This window comes from Artibeus jamaicensis, unplaced genomic scaffold (genome assembly GCF_021234435.1).
Source record: "Artibeus jamaicensis isolate MK-2021 breed Jamaican fruit bat unplaced genomic scaffold, CSHL_Jam_final scaffold_537, whole genome shotgun sequence".
NCBI lineage: Eukaryota > Metazoa > Chordata > Mammalia > Chiroptera > Phyllostomidae > Artibeus > Artibeus jamaicensis.
In genome coordinates, this window is record NW_026522047.1 from 23,401,763 (window position 1) to 23,426,481 (window position 24,719).

The 24,719-nt window shown below is 36.0% G+C and overlaps 1 protein-coding gene across 2 annotated transcripts in view; it reads right to left on the minus strand.

The window, feature by feature from the left end:
* TLL1 (tolloid like 1) overlaps positions 1 to 24,719 on the minus strand; it is a 158,735-nt gene that overhangs the window by 50,617 nt on the left and 83,399 nt on the right. For both annotated transcript variants that reach the window (XM_053658722.1, XM_053658721.1), the window contains exons 4-9: positions 24,416 to 24,568; positions 23,569 to 23,686; positions 20,044 to 20,222; positions 15,932 to 16,037; positions 10,464 to 10,588; positions 2,422 to 2,537 (exon numbers count right to left, since the gene is read on the minus strand). In XM_053658722.1, coding sequence (XP_053514697.1) covers positions 2,422 to 2,537; positions 10,464 to 10,588; positions 15,932 to 16,037; positions 20,044 to 20,222; positions 23,569 to 23,686; positions 24,416 to 24,568 — 797 coding nt within the window. The remainder of the gene's footprint in view (positions 1 to 2,421; positions 2,538 to 10,463; positions 10,589 to 15,931; positions 16,038 to 20,043; positions 20,223 to 23,568; positions 23,687 to 24,415; positions 24,569 to 24,719) is intronic.

Here is a 24,719-nt window from a genome sequence, read left to right on the forward strand (position 1 = left end):
AAACTCTTTAGGGAAACTACAGTTCTTTTCTCAGGAATGAGACAAGGAGCAGAAGAACAGGGATCAGTAACCTAGACCCCCTGGGCCAAATCCAGGCCACAGCCAGTTTTTGTAAAAGTTTTCTTGGAACCATTCCTTTACATCTTGTCTAGGTCTGATTTTGAGAAACAATAGTAGAATTGAATATCTGAACGAGCCGGTATAGCCTGCAGAGCTAAAAATATTTACTATATATCCTTTCCAGAAAAATATGCCAACTCCTGGCATAATAATTGATCATTAAAGTTTTGTTCGGCTCTGACTGAATCGTGCTTAAGGGGAAAGCTTGCATCTTCTCCTACAACCAGAAGCCATTTGTGACTGGGAGTAAGAACGCCTGCTTTAAAGTTCCAGCTTCTCAGTGGTTAGTTGACTCCACATTTCTGAGGTTGAATGAATTTTCTCACTGTAAAATGGAGGTCATCATATCAAGCTGATCTCCACAGAATTAAATCAGAAGGATCTAACTGGTAATGTGTAGGAAACACTAATAATCTGAAGCATTGTTAAGATTCTCATATACTATTATTTCCAAGCTACATATCCAGACATCCCTTCCAATATAAATGCTGAAAACAGTTATGAAATAAAAGCATTAGTCCAATTTAGTTAATCCAGCTATACCAGGAAACATAAAAATATCGACTTAATTATTAAAATTTCCCTGGAAAATCAACAGGTCAAAGTAAAGGATTCTTACTTTAAAATCTAAAGAAGAACGGCCTTGGTTCAAGTCCCTGGCTAACAACAGACTAGTTGTGTGACTCCGGTAGATTTGCAGTTTCATCAGGGATTAATTGTATGATAGGCAAAAAACAGCAGTTGAATTATGCTACAAAAATAATTTTTCTGCTTACATGTATATGATAGTATCTGGATTTTGACACTTGGCTTTGTCATTGCCAATTACTCACAGGGACATTTTTGTATACCTCCCTTTCCTTAACGCCCACTCTAACCTTCTAGCTAATCAATTGCAATTTCTATAAATGATACTCTGCAATGCTGCTAAAAATGTTCTCCTCCCTCCTTCAGTCACTGCTCTCCAAGCTTCTCCACATCAACTGCACCAGCTTCAAGATCTGAGCTCTCTTATCTTTCTGTAAATCCATGACAAGTTGTATCTTGCCTTCTTCAATTATTTTCCAAACATCATCTGTTATATTACTAGGCCTTGTCCTTGATATAGGTGCATAAGATTATTGATAGCAAAGATTTCTTTCACATACCAGAAGGCACATTTTAGGAGTCAACAATTTGTCTATACAGTAATTGCTAAATTTAAGCAGTACCTTTGGCAATATAAACATTATATTGTAAACTGACTCCATATGTATAAACCGTTATATGAGTGGTTAACAAGATTTTTTTTTACAAAATGAAAGTAGTCAAATGAGAGCTTTCAAATGGGTTGCACAGGAAAAGAAAAAAACATGTGAACTATATTCAATGCCTAAGAAGTCTACCCTTGTTAAAAGGTCCATGAGTTCTGAGGGATGGAAAAACCAGTACTGTATGCTTTCATCAGCTGAACACAGCTACATTCTCAGGTGCGTGTCCTGGACTGTTACCAGCATGCACTGTGCAATGTCAAGAAGAGCCTCGGGTTGGACAGAAATCTGTCTGTACCTTGGCAGGCTCAGTCTGACAAAGACATACATGTGCACTGACAATGTTGGGTTTTTTATTGTAGTAAAATATACAAGTAACATAAAATTTACCATTTTAAACATTGTAAGTGTACAGTTCTGTAGCATTCAATACATTCACGTTGTTGTGCAACAATAATCTACTTTTTTCAATAATTTCTTCCTGTATAAAGTAATATACGCTTACCATAGGTAATAAAAGGAAAAAGAAATGAAACCTATATATTAATCCAACAGGGAGAAATAACCATTATTTTGGTATAGTATTCCATAATTTTTATCTCTAACATATGAATTTTAAACATTAGATTTTTCATGCTTATGACTTTTAACCTACTTATTAAATTTCCCAATTAAAAAAAATTCCCCAGTATGCTGAAAACATAGTTCTCCAATGTTTGTCAAAAGGGTGCCATGATGTTTTAGATAATAATTCATGTGATTAACTTCAGAGAGACAAATTTAGTGGCATTTTACAGCATGTTTTACTCCTCCTTAATGAGCATAATTTAATAAAGAAATTAACAAATAAGCCTTTTTGCTTTTACTCTGGCCATTCTGTATGTTTTTGTAGAATAGATTAATCTTTTAAAATTCACTATACATTTTCTGAAATATTTAGCCTCTTATTTAATGAGTCCAACAATAATAAAACATAAAGCCACTTATATTAGAAAAATGAACCTCTGTACTTAGATGAGAGTGAGCGAGAACTCTTGCTGTAATGAACTACCTTCTCTCCGGGGGTCACAGACACTCTCCAGATGCAGTGTGTGTAAGAAGGGTAGCCGTTTGGAAATCCTGGAGAGGAAAGGTTGCCGTTGGATTCTTGTAGGGTTTCTCCACACGCTGGAAGAAAAATGATAAAAAAACATATATTTGATTTTTTAAAAAGATGATATCCATGTGTCCTAAAACGGAGAAGATTATTCTTTAATTTTACGAAAGGCATGGGTATCATAATTAAAACCTTGAATCTTTTGGTGTTAGACCAGAATATGTATTTGTATTTTATAATAGACTTTTCCTTCCTAAGGGATTTATTTTTATGTCTCTCTTACCAGAATTTCACTATACTTAATGAGATCACTAGAGCTACCTATACAACAATATTAGGATATAAATAATCTTGCAGGCATAAAGTTCCTCCTCATGGAAACCTTTGCCATTCATTCCCAAGGAGCTAGTAGCCAAGTTGTAAGTGACCCATATTTTGGTCAGGCCAGTGATACCTAGTTGATGTAGCTCTTGGGACCACAGGAAACATTCTATCAACATATTCTATGTAAACTGAGGCTAAGCTCAAAAATAAATTCCATATCAAAGTTGGGAAAGTAAATCTTAAATAGTAATCAATAAATAACCAGTAAGAATGGTTCCAAAATGTCATCACAATGTAAATTTTTTTCCAAATAAGCCCTATGAAAACGGAAAGGTAAAAACATCATGGAAGGGCAAAGGACTGGAACAGACACTTCTCCAAGGAGGACACAGAGAGGATCCAGAGACACATGAAAAGATGATCAATATCACTAACTATCAGAGGGATGCAAATTAAAACCACAATGAGCCCTGGCTGGTGTAGCTCAGTGGATTGAGCGCGGGCCTACGAACCACACGATCGCGGTTCGATTCCCAGTCAGGGCACATGCCTGGGTTGCAGGCCGGTTCCCTGCAGGCCAGTTCCCAGCAGGGGACGCATAAAAGGCAACCATACATTGATGTTTCTCTCCCTCTCTCCTTTCCCCACTTCCCCTCTAAAGATAAATAAATAATAAAATATTTTTAAAAAAACACAATGAGATACCACTTTACACCAGTGACAGTGGCCATCATAAACATAGCAACAAACAACAAGTGTTGGAGAGGTTGTGGAGAGAAGGGAACCCTAGTGCACTGTTGGTGGCATTGCAGACTGATACAACCACCATGGAAAACAGTATGGAATTTTCTCAGAAAACTAAAAATGGATCTGCCTTTGGCCCAGCAATCCCACTGCTAGGAGTATATCATAAAAACCCTGAAAGACCAATCCAAAAGAACCTATGCACCCCAGTGTTCATAGCAGCACAATTTACAATAGCCAAGAGTTGGAAGCAACCTAGGTGCCCATCAGTAAATGAATGGATCAAAAAACTATGGTACATTTACACAATGGAATTCTATGCAGCAGAAAGAAAGAATGAGCTCCTACCCTCTGCAACAGCATGGATGGAACTGGAAAGCATTATGTTAAGTGAAATAAGCCAGGCAGTGAAAGACAAATACCATGTGATCTCACCTTTAACAGAAACCTAAACAATAAAACAAATAAGCAAAATATAACCAAAGACACTGAAACAGAGAACAGGCTGACAGTGACCAGAGGGCAGAGGGGAGGGAATTTCAGGGGAATTCCAGGAGAATTTCAGGGGACAGGGGGTAGGGTTTACAGGAACAAATATAAAGGACATGTGGACAAAAACTAGGGGGCTTGGAAGTGGGCAAAAGGTGGGGAGGGATGGGTGGGTGAGCTGGGATGGGAGTAAAAGACAGTAAACTGTACTTAAACAACAATTAAAATAAAATTTTAAAAAATCATGGGAAGACTCAAATTTTCCAACAGGATATAGATGTTTATTTATTCTCTCTTTTCTCTTGATCATAAGTACAAATTGCTGGAAAATCAATTACGTTTTTCTCTTACTAAGCCTGTCTAATTTCTTGGAAGTAATTACCAGTCATCTGAAATAGCAAATTATCACCTCCACAGCCTTCAGATCAGTGTGATTGGTATCTCTAGTTCAGCAAAAGTAAAAGCAGAGAGTAATTACTTCATTGGTTCAGCCAAGGCTAGTGGTCAGAGCCATTCTACAATGGTATGAGCTAGGATGCTTTAAGTATCCTTCATTCAAAAACTGCCAGGCATGTTTAAACTTTTACTCAACAATTTGAAAGAACAGTTCTGTCCCTCTCAAGGTGACTCAAATCAAAACTGAGATATTACCATATTACAGAGCCATAGCTACCAGCAAGCAAACTCTTGTCTCACTAAATCCTCAATAAGTTATAAATGGCTCTGCATATCTTATATGAAGAAAGATGATGACTTTGAAAACACAGAATAGAGCTATAAAACAGTCTGATACAGTATAAATATTTATTTACAAACACTTTAAATTTATTTTGTTATATTTACACAACAAAATTAATTTAAAGTAAAGAGTAAACAAGGTTTCTCTAATGAATAGACAGATAAAAGAAACTTTAGAACAAAGCAAAAACGCTCATGGTCAAAAATATGTAATTCAACATTTTTCATAAGGCATCTATAGGCCTGGACAAATATAATATTATAAGAACCCTCAGAAGAGTTAAAATTTGTTAAAATTTATTAATGCAATCAACCTGTATCATACTAAAGTTAGTTTAGACACTAGACAGTCATTTTGAAGTTGAGTGTGCTTCAGTGAAAAGAACTATAATTCACAGCTGTTTAAATATAAATTCTGCAGTGACCAAAAACTCTACTAAGCCACATAGAATACTGGTACTGTACTTCCTAAAGTATAACTAAGAAAAAAGAAATATATTTAATCAAAAAATATAACGATAATGATATAATAGAAAACAAGGGACTATAAATGAAAACAAGAATACAGCATATAAATTCAAAAATTTCATAAATATACAGCACCTGCTTATAATTAAGAAGTACAAGCAACAAAAGTCAAATTGTGGCAATTATTTGTCCAGTGTCCTCAATAAGAGTGGTTGTCTCAGGCTACTCAACTTCTACTACAGAAGATTTTCATCAGTCTTCCCAGCTATTTGTAGATAAATGCTCAAATGTAAAAAAGAGAAATTTATTATTAAAGAATTGAAGTAAAATTAGCAAGGGAAACTGTGCCAATGATAACTAAAATGCACAGTCTGTCCATATACTCTGCAAGGTATATGAATGAGAAAACTTTTATGGCATTATTATGTATTATATCACACAAGTAAGACTCATAATTTTCAACTTCAGTTTTCTCTTCTGCAAAGCGACAATCTTGCTGAGAGGGACTTCATAGAGTTGCTTTGCAAGGGGTCAAATATTATAATGGCCTAAATTTTCTTCCTATGTACCTTGTCCACAGATAGGAAAATGCAGTCTTAATTGTTAGAATGTGTCTTTGAATTATAAAACATAGTCATATTCAGGGAAAAAGTCTTTAAGAAATATATAAATGAAGTATTATCACTGTACTAATTGAAATTAAAACAGAACATAGTTGAGAAGTTACAGTTCTAGCTCTTTAGGCAAATGACAGAATCTTATATGTATAAAACAATTAAGGTTCCACACATACACATAAAAAAATTGTTGGAATTAACAAATTCAGCGAAACTGCAGGATAGAATATCAACACATGAAAAAATCGGTTGCATTTCCATACACTAACAACAAATCATCTGAAAAGGAAATAAAGAAAAGAATCCCATTTATAATAGCGCCAAGAAGAATAAAATATTTAGGAATAACAACCAGTGAGGCAAAAGATTTGTACACTAAAAACTACAAAATGTTGCTAAAAAAATGGAAGAAAACCACAAAACATCACTAAAAGAAAGAAAACAAAGCAGCGGAAATAAATCCTGTCTTCATAGAAAGGAAGACCTAGTATTGCTAAAATTTCCATACTACCCAATGTGATCTAAAGATTCAATGCAATCCCTATCGAAGTCCCAATGGCTTTTTTTTTTGCAAAAAAAAATAACAGAAAAAAACCTTAAAATTCATATAGAACCACAAACTCTGAATGGCCAAAACAAACTTGAGAAAGAAGATCAAAACTGGAAGCTTCATACTTCTTGACTTCAAAACATATTACAAATCTATGGTAATCAAAACAGCATGTCTATCAGTATTGGCATAAGATAAACATACAGACCAATGGGTCAGAATAAAGAGTTGAAATAAACCCAAGCACATACAATAAAATGATATTCAACAAGGATGCCAAGACTACAGAATGGAGAAAAGATAGTCTCTTCAACAGATGGTGTTGGGGTAACTAGGTATGCACATCCAAAAAAATGAACTTAGACCTTTACTTTTTACTGTTCACAAAATGAACACAAAACACATATAAAAGGAAGATATCCTCAGAAGCCCCTTTATTTTAAGGTATCAATTTATTTTACATTCCTAATGTCACTGTTACTTTACATATTTAATTAAGAATTACTGACAGAATATTAGGGTTGATAATTGATATAAGTGCTAACTAGTTACAAGCAATAAGATCACTGGGCTACAGAAAAACAAAATTAAGAAAAACATGCAAATACAGACCTGTGATTATATCAAGAGAAGAATTAAATTAAGCAACTTAGAAATAAAAAAAATGAAGTGATCCCAAGAAGAAGAAGCCTCCCCCAGCAAAGAAAGAGAACAAATTAATCATTTGTGAAGAAAAGAAGATACACTATAACTCATATGCCCTAGAGAGTTTCTGCTTCACAAGCAAAATGCAAATTATTGGGATAAAAGGAGGATGAATAACTGTAAAGATGACTCATTCTCCACCCTGTGTGGACACTTTTTGTCCTGACAAAAAAGTGATTAAAAGTGATTTAATCATCCTACAAAGTATGTCGGATGCAAGAGATTATGACAGGCAAGTAGCATTAGCTGATGTCCATTAAGATGTCTTAATTCTAGACAGGGCTGGAATCTGTCAAGGACATGGGATTAGCCTTTGGGCAGCAGAGGCTATTCACTTCCAGTGCTGAGCAGCTCTACCTTTCCCTCCCTTTTCCTTCATGGGCCTATGTGGTCTGGCAATGGATGACTGCCTCTTCTATCAGGAGAGTGCCAAGACTATAAAGGACCAGAATCCTTCTTCAAGTAGCAATGCACAGGAGACTTTCTTGCCTGCTTCTAAAAGTAAGAGCAAGCAGTGGCAACGAAAACAATCCTGCACTAAAACTTATCTTCATTGCATCTTAAAAACACCACTATATTCCTGTATGAAGCTTCTTCATGACAAGTACGCACAGAAATAGAATAAGTAACTAATGTTTCAGATACCAATCTAACTTATATTTTTGGCATAAATAAATAGATAAATATAGTAGTGAATTACAAGTATTTATCAGTTAGAAAGTCCCACAAAAATAAGTGTTTAAGTGTTGTTTTAAGGGAATTAAAAATATACACATTTTTAATGTTGTTCATCTTCTGATAGACAGAAATACATTTTCTCTATTATTGAAGGAGAAGCAACAGTATTCGCAACCTGCCTATTAAACACTTGCCCTCTTGGACCCGGTACCCCGCTTATCTGAGGCCATAAAAGCCACAGCCTTGGATATCTATGTGTGAACAAGGCCGGTACTCCTTTCAAGATTAAACTCTAAGGACATCTCTGTAAAATGCAGAAATAACAGAGCTTTGAGCATAACCTGATACAGAGTAAAAAAGTTGGAGTAGAAAGTAGCCAAATACCTCTTATTGACTATTCATCAACAATTTCTAACAAAGCAGTAAGACAAACTCCAAAGAAGTATGCAGTTTTATAACTGCTCCTCTCTGTAATAAAACCTGGCATAACCAGATGTCAACTTATAAATTCTTCTTTTTTCTGTACTGAGGTCCCTATGTTATCTCATCCCTCAGTGTCTGCATCCCCAAAGCCTCACCCTCAAGCAGCAGAAAATACAGAGAGAACACAAAAAGCACTCCATTGAGGAATGCATGATATTTACCATAAATGCCCTTTTAAAAGTAATTACTACTTGCCAAGCGATGAATTAAGTCCTGTGTATGTAATAGATTATTTAATCCTTTTAACAACTCTGGTATATAGGTGCTATTATTCCCACTTTACAGACAATAAAACTGAGTTTCAGTGTAGTTAATCACCTTATAAATTCTTGCTTTCTTCTTAGGTGATTCTCAGATAAGACATCCTATTTAGACATCAATGTATTCATCATGGATCTTTACCACTATTCCATTGATGTACTTGGAGTTACTGTTAAACCTACTGCACCAGTGTAGCTCAGCTGTATTTTGCCAAAACAAGTATGTTTTTAACAATATCGTTAGTGTTCCCGTTATGAGGGAATGAAGAACCTTAAATACATAACCGTAAAAAGGGCTCAGAACTAACAAACAGCCAGAGAGAGACAGACAGAGAAAGGGGGGAGGGGTTACAGTGTCTTATGGGAACAAGGAACAGAAAGAGGGAAAGTAAGAAAAAGTAAGAGAGGGAGTTGACTGGTGAGCACTAAGGACAGATGATTACTGGAATTAATGGGATGATCACATTGTGACGTACAAAAATGTTGAATCACTAGATTGTGCACCTGAAACTATTGAATACCAGCTATATTTAAATAAAACAATAAAAATGCAGTCCAAGTCATTCTCAAAGACTTCGGGAACTGAAAGTTAACACATCTTTTTAAAAAATATATATTTCTATCTTTTAGTTCTCCCTTACTCCATGCAATTGTATAAGCTGCAGTACAGTGGCCTGTGTTTTATACTGCTCTGAAACACATCACTCTCAATGGCCTGAATGAATGTGGTTTTGTCATATAAAACAAAGCAATGAAATATTATTATATTTTAAGTAAGAAAATAGTCCATTTATCCATTTTCATAATTAGTCTCAAGTGAAAACTATGTTTACTAATTTTTTCCTCTTAATAACTAAAATATTCAAGAGTCATAGGCTGAAAATAAATGCCATGTGTATGATTACTTTTTGATTCCTACTGACTGACTTTGTGACAGTTCAGTGTGCAAATTTTGCACCTCAAATGTGCTCTTTAAATATAATGTACATGCATATATTTAGAGAGTGATCAAAATAGTTTTTATATGAGAACTATCCATTTATCTAGTTGCAATTAATCACCTAATATTTCCTAAAATTTTCTATTTGAAAATTTAAAAAGCATAATTTATTCAGTACTGCCAGAAATTAGCCAAGGATCACCCATGTCTTTTGTCACAGTGGTGGCGTTGGCTTATACATTCATGTGTCTTGTGGAAATTTAGATTTACCAAAAAAAAAAAGTACCACATATGTATGTGTATTTTACATACATACAGGGACAAAAATTGGGAAAAGCTGTGTTAAGTAAAGTTAAACATGCTCCTTTGATATAAGACATTTCAAAGGGTTTTGAGTGTACAGTAGGTAAATAGAGTACACAGCTTTCCAAATTGGAAGGACACTCTTTCTTTTCTTGGACCAGGAAGGCATTACATTCCCTTAGAACTTTCTTACTAAGACCTCACAGTAGCTCACTAGCAACATGGTTAAAACTTATTTTTTGCAACTAAGTTATCAATTCCAATAATAACATTTTAATTTATATGCAGTTAATGATGGTACTTGCAAGAAAAGATCATTCAGGACTTGATTCTAAAGTTTAAATAAAGGATATTCTTTTTACGTGGGCAAGGAAATGCAGTGTTCAACTATGAAATCATGCAACTATTTAATAACTGCTATGAGACAAACATACTTTTTGCTTTTACTCCTTAAATTGAAAAAAATAAAACCTGCTATCCTTGTGCTTAAAATTTGATTTCTAATAATTTGTTTTTAATTATATCAGTGGGTGTTCCAGGGTTCTCTCCTATTTCATTTTATGATTACTGACTTTGAACTGAACACATGGCTTGCCAGCATGGAAAGAAATGAGTAAACAGTTGAGTGAATCGTGGCTTATTCATCTGGAAGAGTGCCCTCTGGCACAGTCACGCTCCGTGTTTTTATGGTGCAATACCTGGACATCTATACAGCTTTCTTGCCTGTGCAATATCTCCTTTGCTTAAACGCGTTCGCTGACCGATTGCAGGGCGTATGCCATTGTCATCACGAGAAGGGAGAATAGTGTCCAGGAACATCCCCCTGAAAAAAATCAGAAGCAAGCCACACATAAGTCACCCAATTGAGGCACATTTACTCCTAACAAGTAATAGGTTTTTTTTCCAAACTCAAGTCATTCAAAGGGAAAATATATTCAAACTGAGCTTTCAATGGTGTTAAGACTTTCAAAACACTTCCATCAAAGTAGAAAAATACTGTGCACTACATATGTTTGCCTAGCCTAAAGTCAGTGATGATATCCACTTTTTCCTTAGATGCCTATACTGTACGATTTCTGAACATTAGAATATTATATGGTCCCCACAGAGCATACATGGCTTTTGCTTTGGTCTTTCAAACAAATCTAAGAACCCCTTAGACTGCCAGTTGTAAAACAAGTCTTCCTCATAGAGACACATTTTCTTAAGAACAGCCTACAATAAATATTTTTGGAGTTATTAGAACTGTAAAAGGGAAAATGAGATATGCATGTACATGTGTATATAGGTTACTTTTTTAAGTTAAACACTAATTTAACCTTAGTAGTCTTCTAAGAATTCTTCTTCCAAGTATTATAGTGTATGTTAAAGAACAAGGAAAAATAAAGCATCAAATTTTAGATAGGAGAATTTAAAACAAAATAGTTTTGTGATATACATACATACATACACATACACAGAACATACAATTTTCATGGTAAAATTAATAATCAAATAACTAAGTGATTCCCCAATAATGATAAGGTACAGATACTGACTTATTCGTACCCAAGGTTCTAATAGAAACTCACAATTTTGGTTAATGCACTTGATTAAAATTTCTGAATATACTGTACCAAAAATATAGTCTAATTTCATAATAAATACCAACATTTGTAGCTCTAAGGAAAGCAGATGGAATGGGAGACTATTCCAAGTGAGAATAGTGAGAAGAATGAAGTATGCATTAAAGAGAAATTTTCTACATAAAAATGCAATTTAAAAAATATCTCTTAAACTGAGATGAATGAGAGACACTCCTTTGTACAATTTTTAAATAAAGAAGTGACATTTAAACTTTAGGTTAAAAGGACATTTCAAATGATGGCAGTGGAGTGGGTGGAAGCTATACTTACCTCCTTCCAGGACCAAATTGAAATTACAACTAAATTATAGGATAATCGTCCTCAATGACCAACTGAAAACTAGCTGAGGAGAAGTCTTATAACCAAAGATTTACAGAAGTCACATCAAGACTGCTCCAAAGAGGTTGCCCAGAGCCAGTCATACGCAGTGTCTGGCGTTGCCCTGCATCTGAGTTCTGCCCAAGAGGCCCAGAGTCAACACACCCTGTGGCCAGCTGCAGGCAGCATCAGAGCAGAACCAAATAAGCTTTACCAGCGGTATATTTGAAAGGACGTCTCCCAAGGCACCAGACCCTGCTGAGGCAAATTCCCCTTCATGTGCTCAGCACCTGCACAGCACGCTATGGTCAGCGTTGAGCCTGAGGGTTGACCCCATGCATGAACAAGCCAACAGCAATCAAGACTCAGTTACAACAGGAAGGCCCACATAATCCACATAAGGGACATTCCTGGGGCACCCAGTGCTGGTAATCAAGAAGACTGCACCACTGAACCCCACGGGCGAGTGGGGTTCCAGGGCTGGGTGGAAAAGGCGAAGGGGCTAGGCAAAACCAAAACCAAAACCAAAAACCCACAGACACAAACAACAGTATGGCGATTAACAAAGGGAGAGGGGAGTGGGGGGAGGTAATAGAGGGTATAGGGGGATAAATGGTGATGGAAGGAAACTTGACTTGGAGTGGTGAACACACAATACAATATACAGATGGTGTATTACAGAACTGTGCACCTGCAACCTATATAATTTTATTGACCAATGTCACCCCAATAAAGTCAATTTAAAAAGAATAACATTTTCAGTTCCACCTGTTTCTTTCTTTAGGAAATATTTACTAAGAACTGTTATAGGTCTGGATATATAGCAGTATATGAAAGGCACAAAAATTCCTCCCCTTATGATACATTTCTAATGGGGGGGCAGCAAAAACATTAAACAAAAAAATGATAACTCAGATAGTGGCAGGTACAATGAGGAAAAAGCATGTGACAATAGTCAAAACAATTTCATGATAAAAAAACTCAACAAACTGGGAACAGAAGGAAGCTACCACAACATCATAAAGACTAATATGAAAACCTACGGTTAACATCATATTTAATGGTGAAAAAAGGAAAGCTTTTCATTTAAGATCAGGAATAAGGCAAGACTGCTTGCTCTCACCACTTCTAGTCAAAGAGCAGTGGAAGGCTTAGCCAGAACAATTAGGCAAGAAAAAGAAGAAAAAGGCATCCAACTGGAAAGAAGTAAAATTATCTTTGTCGATCACATGATTTTATATGTAAAAAACATTAAAGAGCACACAAAAAAGCTGTCAGATCTAATAAGCAAATTAAAGTTTCAGGATTCAAAATCAACACACAAAAATCAGTTGCATTTCTACATAGTAACAATGACCAATCTGAAAAGGAAATTTAAAATAACACCAGAAACAGCCTTGACTAGTGTGGCTCAGTGGATTGGGCATCGTCCCACGAACTGAAAGGTCGCCAATTCAATTCCCACTCAGGGCACATGCTAGGGTTGCAGGCCAGGACTCCGGTTCGAGGTGTATGAGAAGCAACTGATAGATGTTTCTCTCCCTCTTCTTCCCTCCCTTACCCTCTCTCTAAAAATACACAAATAAAATATTTTAAAAATTAAATAAACTAACATCAAAAATAATAAAATACTTAGGAATACACCTAACCAAGGAGTGAAGACTTGTACACTAAAAACTATAAAACACTGCTAAAAGAAACTAAAGAAGACACAAATAAATGGAAAGACATTCCATGTTTACGGATGGGATGATTTAATTTGTGAAAATGTCCACACTACTTAAAATGATCTACAGATTCAACACAATCCCAATCAAAATCCCAAAGGCATTTATCACAGAAATAGAAAGATACAGTCCTAAATACATATGAAATCACACAGGACTTTAAATTAACAAAAAAATTTTTAAAGTAATTAAACAGAATGTGGTGTAGGCAAACAATCAAATATTCAGCCTTAAAAAGGGAGAAAACCCTGTCTCATGCTGCTACATGAATGGACCTTAAGGACACTGTGCTATGTGAAATAGGTCAGTTACAAAAAGACAAATGTTGTGTTACTACACCTAATGAGGTGTATAAAGTAGCCAAATTCATTAAAAAGAAAAATGGAATAATGGGTATCAGGGGCTACAGGGAAAAGAAGATGAGTGGTTGTTGAATGGGCATAAGGTCTCCACTTTGCAAGACAAAGAAGTTCTGGAGATCCATTTCATAACACCGTGAACATACTGAATGGTACATATAACTAGATGGGGGGCAAGAATAGCATGGGAAATATAGAATCTAAAGGACTTGAGACACATGGTCATAAAGTAAAGGGGGGGTAATGGTGGGGACGGGGGGTAGGGTGGAGGGGAATGAAGGGGGGAATAGAACAACTGTAACAGCATAATCAATAAAAATTTAAAAACAAAACAAAACAAAAAACGGTTAAGGTGGTAAATATTATATTGTGTGCTTTTTACTAGAGAGATTGAGAGAGAGAGAGAGAGGCTTGAAATATTTTGGAGGTGGAGGCTGAGAACTTGGCTAATTTTTCACCTCCTGAATTCAGTGATTTAACCCTATGTATAAATTAATAAATATCATCTTTAAAAACCAAAACAATGAAATAGTGTTAACTGGATCAATTTTGCTGACAGGCAGATATTGTTACTTCCACTACAGACATACAAGTTTATTAGGAAACCCGAAGAGGATAATTTTAAAGCAATGAGAAAATGTACGAGGTCCAGGCTGACCGGCACGCAGTAACCGAGGTGGTGGTGGAGATGGAGGGGCTGTGCTCAGCTAGTGGACTGCAGGCGGCAAGAGCAGAAAGGTTTATGAAAGGAAAAATGGACAATTTAGACATGTAAAAGGGATATGGGATACGGCAAAATATGTTTTGAATTTTGGTACAGATTTATCATCTCTATCAAAAATAGAAAATATAAATATTTTCTCCACTTTTTTGGTATCGCGTATGTTGCAAAGACTAACAATTCAGGTTAGTTCTAAGCAACATACTTTAGCAGCATATGAGATGCGCCCCTTGCTGACCTGGGACCAAATCCCTGTTTGTTACATGTTTCCACAAAAAATTCAATTTCAAGCAATGGCCTGGACATAAAGTTTTACAAAGAGTAATTTCAGGCCAAATTATGGGTATATTTCTACCAAAACCTAAATTCAATTCCAGAAACAATAAACATTTAGATACTTATTATGTTTGAATATATGAATATATTCACATACGTGTATCTATATATACTTTGAAGATATTTTTAAATATTACTAATATTCAATTTTTATAATAACAAAAATTGGTCTTTTCAAAAAAGCATAATCTAAAATGTACCCCAGCATTAAGAGTTTATTTACATATCCTACTTTACTCTTCCCCAAGAATTTTCTTTTTAACAAAATGAGAATTAATTTGAATTTTTAAATCTCCTTCCTGACCCAGCCTTTAGAAACAGATGTAGGTACATTGTGAAAGAGCGCAAGTGTGGGCCAAAAGGGTGAGTTGAAATGGACACCTGAGTGTGAAATGGGCATGAAATGGGAAAGACAGGGGATGGACCTCAATGGTTCTAAATTCCTTACCTGAGAACTATTTGCTTGATGACATCATCTTTAGAATGAAGTAATCAAAACCCACATTTATTACATTTTTTAAAAATAGCATTCACTAATTAATAACATGATTTTAAACTTGATAAATGATGAAATTCTAAATTATATAAAGTAAAATATCTCCCCAACATGTTCTTTGAGAATTAAATCAGTACTGCAATTTTTGAGTACAACTACTCCTTGAGCAACTGAAAATATAAGTCCCATAGAGAGTATGATAGAGAGTATGACCTTCTAACCCAAGAACGAAGACCCTGTTTGATTTGCAAATGCCTAATTTTCACTAAATAATAATTTACCAATTTTACATGCTGATTGGTTTGATCATTTTAACTAAATTTGCTTATGACTTAGCAATATAAAATAGTTTGAATACTTCATTTTAATTTTTACTTTGAATTTATATATTTGATAGGAAATATTAAAAATATGTTTTTAAAATCTCAAATGCCGAGTGTTAGCTAAAAATACCAATCAAGCACTTTCGTGCTTCATGGCAGCAATATCTGAGAATGCTTCCAGTGCTAATGACAGACAGCTTTGTGAGAAGCCCCACAGAGGAAAAGAATTAAAAGTCAAAAGGTATAACCTGAGACTCCAACCTTGAGAAGGTGTTCCTGGCATAGTGCATGATACTGTCAAAGTCATATCTTTCTCCCAGCGAGTTCACTTCTCCAGGCTCCATCTTCAGAAAATTATACTCTTGACCTAAGAATCAGGCACAAACAACATTTCAGAGGCCTTCTAACAGTCAGAGGAGAGAAAAGAAGACCTGTTCCTATGCCTGTACCTTCTCGTTACTAGATGGCTAATTTGCGTGCACACTGTAATTATATACTGACATCCACATCATGTAAAAGTACCCACACAGTGCCACTGTGTTCTGTTACACCACACTGAAAGTGTAATACTGAATTTCATTAACAAGTTAATTTTGGCAAAAGGGTGGATTACCAAAAGCTTACTTTGGGTCTGGCTTTTTTTTTTTTGATGAATACTCTTTTTCTGTTCTCATATTTATTTCTTTAAGATCTTATGGGTTTTTTTTCAGTACTGTAGAAAAGATTATAAAAAGTTACATTTTACTAAATGAGTTTCCCACCTTCTATTTATGACTACATTTGCCAAGACTGACAAAACATGATCTTCCTATTTGCTTTATATTCTTTTTCTACAAAATGAAAAAATAAAAAAAATATTTGTAAGTATATACAACACAGCAGACTTTAGCAATGTGATTTTGTCACTAAAAGCAAAACAACAGCAACGAATTTCATTCAAAACTTAAATGAGAATCTCTTTGATGAATTCACTCCAAGCTTTAACTGGAGAACATTTTTTTCAGTTGGAAGATAATTCTTATTTACTTTTTAAAAATTTTTATTTAATTATTGTTCAAGTACAGTTTTCTGTCTTTTACTCCCATCCCAGCTCACCCACCCATCCCTCCCCACCTGTGCTCCCCACCTCCCTCCCATTTCCACCCCTTTTAGTTGTTGTCCATGTGTCCTTTATACTTGTTCCTGTGAATCCTTCCCCTTTTCCCTTGAAATTCCTTCCCCTCTCCCCTCTGGTCCCTGTCTGCCTGTTCTGTATTTCAGTGTCTTTGGTTATATTTTGCTTGCTTGTTTGTTTTGTTGTTTAGGTTCCTGTTAAAAGTGAGATCATACGGTATTTGTCTTTCATCGCCTGGGTTATTTTACTTGGCATAATGCTTTCCAGTTCCATCCACACTGTTGCAAAGGGTAGGAGCTCCTTTCTTTCTGCTGCCTAGAATTCCATTGTGTAAATGTACCATAGTTCTTTGATCCATTCATTTACTGATGGGCACCTAGCTTGCTTCCAACTCTTGGCTATTGTAAATTGTGCTGCTATGAACATTGTGGTGCATAGGTTCTTTTGGATTGGTGTTTCAGGGTTCTTAGGATATACTCCTAGCAGTGGAATTGCTGGGTCAAAAGGCATATTCATTTTGAGTTTTCTGAGAAAATTCCATACTGTTTTCCATAATGGTTGTACCAGTCTGCAATTCCACCAACAGTGAACTAAGGTCCCCTTTTCCCCACAACCTCTCCAACATTTGTTGTTTGTTGCTTTGTTTATGATGGCCATCCTGACTGGTGTAAAGTGGTATCTCATTGTGGTTTTAATTTGCATCTCTCTGATAGCTGAAGAGCATTTCCGATGAAGAAGAATATGCTTCAAAAGAGCCTCCTTCTCAAAGGCATAGTCTAAAATGCGTTAAGGTCATTCAAATCCTTCGACCAATGTGGCTCCTCTCGTAGCCACTAATTTTGCATATAAATCAGAAGCTAAAGTCTGCACTTACTAGACATCGCCCTTGAACAACACTTGGTCCAAACTTTCTGAGCCAAAGCAAGTCATAAACTTGTTGTTCTTACAAACTAGCATTGCACTGCTATAATAGTTCTGAATACGCAGGAAATACCACTCAATACATTATTTTTTCAATTGGCCTAAATGTAGAGTCAATAAAACTTATAAATAGCCATAATTTGCTTAACACTGTGTTAAGTATTAGATAGTTATACCCATATACTATTCATACATTTCTTGCCTGTTTTAGGTACATAAAATATTATGTTTAACCAAAGTCCTATTTTAAGAAATAACTTTCACTTTTTTAAGAGTGAAAGTTATTTCCTTTAAAGTTTTGTCTACATAATAGTAGAAACTCAGTAAATATGGTTAACAGAAAACTTCTAATTTAATTGATAATTTTCAGAAATATTATACCCTCTTTATTTCTCTCCTAATGATATAAAGTATAAAATGAACAACTGGCTCACACATTAGCCTTTTATTTTGGGAGAATACATTGTCTTTACTTCTCTTTGATATTCAACACTACAGATTATTTCATCATTCTTGAAACGATCTCTTCTTTGAGGGATCACATTCATTAATTTTTCTGAGTCTTAAACCAAGCTTTCTTAGTCTTGGGAATTTTCTACAGAATGTTTTAAATATTGGTATTCCTCATTTTCTAACCTCAATCATTTCCTTCTCCCTCCATCATTTCCCTACACAGTCCAATTCCCTATCAAATTGCTATCCACATATAGCCTAAAGTTAGACTCACCTTCCCTTTGTCTGCCAAGCATCTCAATTTGGATCACCCAAAGGCTTCTCAAACTCAACGATATGCTAAATGAAAGCACTGTTTTTCTTTCTTCCTCTCAAAAATATTGCCTCACATGATGTTCCTCTTCAAATATTTTTGAAAGGTTATTCCCTCTTGCTTCTCTTGACCTGTGCTACCTTAACTGAGGACTTGGTCATCTCGTAGTCTGCTTGTTTACATTTTTAATGAGTTTCCTGGCTTTGGGTTCACCTTTCCCACCACCCACTTTCCCATTCTGAGTTAATAATCCCCAAAATGAAAGAATTATTTTCTAAAATCTGAACTCAATCTGCTTTCAATGTTCTAATTATTCTCCAAGAGCTAAAAGTATAAAATCTAATTCCCCTAGCTTCACATAGGAGATCCCCTATGATCTAACTTCCCTAGATAGTTACCAGCTAATTCCCCACTTATAACTTACCATGCAGCCACAATGGGCAAATAAAAACAATTCCATTTTCTGTATTTACATCTTCAATCATGATGGTGTTTTTCAGCTTAGAAATTCCGTCATTCTTTTGGGCACTTAGAACACGTCTTTACTTCTAAGCTTCCATTCGTTTGTGACATCTCCCTCAACCCTCCCAAGGTACATTTTTGGTCACATATGTCACATGTCTCAACATACGACCACTGGTACTTTGCTCACTCGCAATCACTTGTATGTATGTACATATACACTAAGCTTTGTATTTTTCATCACAGTATTTCTAATGTCTAATACTGCCTCAAGAAATAACTGTCACCAAAAATATAGTGTATAGATAAATAGATCAATTAACTGTTAATAACTGGAAATTCTAAGGAATTTAATGGTTATAACTTGAAACTGGCCACAAATAAGGAAATAAAGACACACTTTTACTTTGCTTAGACTTGAAATACATACTACCTTGTAAGAAAATTGCAACCCTAAGAGTTTTCTTTTGAAAATTGAAATGTACTGATGTTTATGAATTTATACTATATTGATTTGTTGATTATACTATATTGATGTTTTGATTATATACTATATTCAACTGCTGAAAACATTCTTAAAAATTGGTCTTTAGGGTAGTAAGGTTGCAGAGAAAAGGAAACTATTTAGACCACCTTGGAATGACTCATTTCCCTGGAAGTTGTCCCTGGAAATGTCTCATTTTCTCCTGAAGTTGTCTCTGGTACAATATAGATTCCTCTGGTAGCAGCATGTTTGATTGTAACCCCTGGATTCTTTCTAAATCCTTATAGCAGAAATTATAAAGCTAATTATAGAAAATGCTTTAAAATATTTAATAATATTGATTTATGGTCCAACAGCCGATACCCATTCTTAGAAAACATAGAAGTTTAGAAATAAAAGATCAAAATCTTAAGAAAAAAATGTATACCTAAAAAAACAAAAAAAGATCATTCATTCTGAAGAAACAACAGCTAAAAATATCACACCACCATGGGTATTTATTAATCAAGCAAAATGTTGATTTTTATCATATCAAAAATATCAATTCACATTTTTCAAGAAGTTAAGAGATAAATAGTACAAACACAACTAAAAGATTCTCAGTCAACCTTAAATCCAATTCTCACCTGGCTGGATGTTCTCTCTTATGATGGTTACGTGGTTATCTCGATCTGGTCGCGTGTGTTCATGCCAAAAGCCTATCACATGGCCCAATTCATGAACAACAATTCCAAATTTATCACAGTTCTTGCCGATGGAAATTGCCTGAGGTCCATTACCCCGCCGACCTACATAGGAGCAGCATCTGGAATAAAGTAGACAGAGGAGGTGATGGTAGAATAGTCAGTGCTGGGTGAATTACAATATGATAAAACTTTTCTAAAGGATTATGATGAAGTATAAAGTCCAACACATTCAGAGGCAGACAGCCTTTTACCCAATGTGACCAACTTCTACTCTCTTGGTTAATTTATCTATAACAAAAGTCCCTAACTAATCCCTTGAAGTACTTTTTTTATACTAATTCACATATTTGACATATGCCTTAAATCACTTAGGAGTAGAAGATAAATTACAGTGTTGGTGAATATGCTATTATACATCTAGTTAAACTCAAGACTTATCTACTCACATTTATAGCTAATATAATTTTAGCCTCACAATCTATCTAAAGTATTATATTAATTTGTCAGCCTGGTTATCTGGCAATCATCCATTATTTCAGTATTAACTATAAAACAAAGTTTATAAATTGCCTCAGATGACAAATATAGGCTCTTTCTCTTACTTAGAAGAAAGTCTAAAGTACTTAGAAGGAACTGCAAGGTCCTCCAGGATCTTCACTCACCAATGTCTCACCGCACAGGTGTCATCTCTCACTACTGTTCCCGTCATTCACCCGTCGCAGCCACGCAGGCCCTGCTGTGCCTGGTGCCTGCAGACCCGAGCTTCCTTTTCACTCCCTGTTCCCCCTGCCAGGAACTACGTTCCCCAGACATCCATTGTCTCGTGTCCACATCTAGTTCAAGTCTTTGCACAAATGCTCTCTATCCCACTTACATCGCTTGACTTTTTTGCCCTAGAATCTAGGGTTTATTAATATATTTTACATCTCACTTATTTTCACATTTCTTTCTGCTTCTCCACCCTAAAATGTATGAGGGGGAGCCACAAACTCAGGGATTTATTTATTAAAAATATGTGTTTATTCTTACATGCTTAAAGTTCAGTCGCCTTCAAAGTACTCTCCGTTTGATGCAATACCCCTATCAAGACTTTTTTCCCACTGCTCAAAATTTTCTTCAATACTCCTTTAAATTCTTTTACTTTGAGTTACACATGATGTGCTTGAGTTCATTGTAAATTGTCAGTAGTTCCTGTAACACTGGGCCCCTGCTGGGTGTCCTGGGACACGGAGATAAGCTACCTGCCCTCACCACTAATAATAGCAGGTGAGCCAGCAGCGGAAATGTAAACATCATAGCGAAGCTTCATTGTGGGCAGTTCAGAAATAGCTGAAAATGAAATATGTGAAAGATAGCCATTGATAAAAAAGGAAAGTAAAGGCATTCCAAGTGACTAAACTATCACAAGCAAAAACATTAAGAAATGACAGTGAATGGGGAAAAATAGTTTGGCAGGATCAAACAAGTAAAAGATTTTGAAAAGAACCAAAAGAATAAAAGAAAATGAGTATAAATATGAATTTGTTACACACAGAAATTAAGCAATAAAATAAGTGATCAGTGTTTTTTATATATTTTTTACAAATTAGCACATCAAGAAAAAAAAGATGTATTGATCTGAATACATTATGCATTTAGAAATATCTAAGCTGAGCTACATCCTTTTCTAGTAACTAACCAGGAGGAAAGACAGCCTAGCTTTGGACCTGTTAAATATTAAATAGATATCAAGAATTAGGAAGCATTTCAAAAGTAACCAAAACTTACCAAGCTAAAATTGGAGGAACTTAGAAGAAAAAAAATCACTTGAGTAAGTCATAACTAAAAAATTATGGCACTATCCAAAAATATCTGGAAAATGTATAATTCTTCTTAATGTCACTCAGGACCAGAATAAAATCCATCACTTTGAAGTTAGACAATCTAGGAAACTATGATGGTACGAAGCTAAATGACAACCCTCTGCACTGTACCTGGTGAGATACATTTTCCCTACAAAATACATCATTAGGGTAAGATAATGTCCTCCAAAGAAATTAAACATGGTTTTAATTTCCCTATTAATCTATAATAGAAGGTACTCTAATAGCTACAAGTGATTAGAGAAATTTCCCCCTTATGAAGAATTTCAGATAACTAGCGTAGAAGGAATGAAAGAAAAGAGCCCCTTCAGAAAATCACTAGTTTGCCATGAAGGGAACTTTTACGATAGCAGGACGTGGCTGTCACCACTTGAATGCACTGGTCCATCATAACCATAAACATGGCAGGTCCAGGCTCGTGTGCCTCCTCTGGTGATGCAGTGTACACAGCACACCCTGTCAGATACCCTTAGCACACCAGCAAACAAAAATCCAAGCGGATTTAAACAAATATTCAGATACACCTCCCAATGAACTGAAAACGCAGGGATAGGCGTTTGATAACTTTCACGGTAAAACGTCCTTTACAATGAAACGTCTTTACAGTGAAACGTGTTTTACAGTGTATAGCACTGCTTGGGGAGCGGCTGCTACTGGGACTTGGCTGGACCGTCGGGTTTGTGGGCAGACCTGGTGGCAGAAACAGCTTCAGACAAAACTTGTGGTGAGTTCATGGCATTCCTTAAATGTTATACCAAGGAATTTGGAGTTTATTCTCAGACTCGCATTTCCCAAAATGTGTCCCAGGACACTGGGGTGTGTTTTCCACTTTTAAAAGGTTAAGATGGGTATTCCTTTAAAAAAAATAAGCTTAGAGAACTTTGTTATTCTGTATTCCTTTCAAGTGGTTGAATATTAATAATGTTCATCAACATGCTGCTATAGAAATATCCATCAAAATCTCACACAGCATTCTTACAAATCACAGAAGAGCTGTTTTAGAGAGAGTTTTTGTCATCACTCTGTAAGAAACAAATCTGGAAAATACTCTAGGAAGCAGTGCTAAAGAATCTAAAACAGTGTGGCATCCTCCTGTGACTGGTATTCTGCGAAGATAATCCCAGTGGCAGTGAATTGGTGAGGCAACACAGGACAGCGATGGAATAGACCAGACATGAGCTGACAAAGATGTGAATCGACCAGGGCATGGCCGCAGGACAGAGTGGAAACCAAAGGGTGCAGTGCATGTCGACAGAAACCGACTAAAATCCGGTCCTGAAGGGAGTTTGGAGGAAGAACAACAGAATCACCAGGCGAGGGCACTGAAGGTTCTAACTCAGGGGACCAGGCACAGGCACTGCCATTTTCCAGCCAGAGCACAAGGGAGAGAAGCTGGGGCAGTGGAGGAATGCACTTGAGACAGATGCACAGGGGTCAGTGATCAAAGAATACACTTACTTAAAACTGAGTATTCCCTTTTGTAAAATTCACACTTTCTTGTGGGCAAAATACTAAGCACATAGTAGAAAATGAATCAATGCTACCTGTGGATTGTTTTTTTCACCTTCTAAATTGACTTGAGGCAATCCTTGGTTCTACTCACCCACAAGGTCTGTACGTGAATACGATGTAACTCTCTTCATCACTTCTTTCAATGAAAGTCACACATGTGTGCTTTTCCCAGTGCCTCATGGCCTGCTTGAACATGGCTCGCTGGCTGCCTGGAGAAATGGCATGACATTAATAAAACAGCGTCTGCCCCAGAGCGGGTGCTGCACACAGACTCCTCTACCCGGAGTCTGGCTGGGCAGCTCAGATGCCACCAAGGAATGCCCACCTGGAGCTCCACCAGTTTGTCATTGTAAAGAATGGACACTCACTTCATAATCAGAAGGTCCAAGCTTACTATCTCTACAAATCTGTGTGTACACCTCTGCTGGTGTGGCTCAGTGGATTGAGTGTCGGACTGTGAACCAAAGGATCACTGGCTCAATTCCCAGTCAGGGTACATGCCTAGGTTGCAAGCGGGTCCCCAGTGGAAGGCATGCAAGAGGCAACCACGCATCGATGTTTCTCTCCCTCTCTTCCTCCCTTCCTTTCTGTCTATAAATAAATAAATAAAACCTTAAAAAAAACCCAAATGTGTGTATACAAGGTCCTGTAAACAGGACACACATTCTTCCTGTTGGCTGAAGAGAAATCAGCTTCCAGATTTAATGGACACACTTGAAACTCAGTTTAAAAACCAGAATTGTACTTGAGAACCTTAGAACTCAAGACTAAAGATATTTTTCAATATGAAGATATTCTAAACTAACAACTGAAGTGAGGGAAGTATTTCTCAAGTTTGATTTAATACTATGCTTTCTAGATTAAGATTCTATAAAATGTACACTTTATTGGTATAATAATAATAATTTCTATCACAATAGACATTGGGAATATCTTACCAGTGAAGTTGCCTCCTATAACATAAGGAATCACGCCTCCAGGCCATATTCTGTCAGTTCTTGACGTAGCAGCTCTGGGAACTCGATTTTTCTCATTTTGCCCTGAGAATTTTAGAGGTACTTTTTCCTTAACTGTGTTGTTTTGTTCCGAGCCTGCAGCGACATTTAAAAGATTCTGTGAAACAGAAGTCCTCGGTCAGGGAGTCATTTACCTCATAAAGGACAAACGTTAAAATGTCCTATTTACATATTTGTCTGAGTATGCCTGAAGTCAAAATGCATGAAAGAAAAGCTTCATGGATAT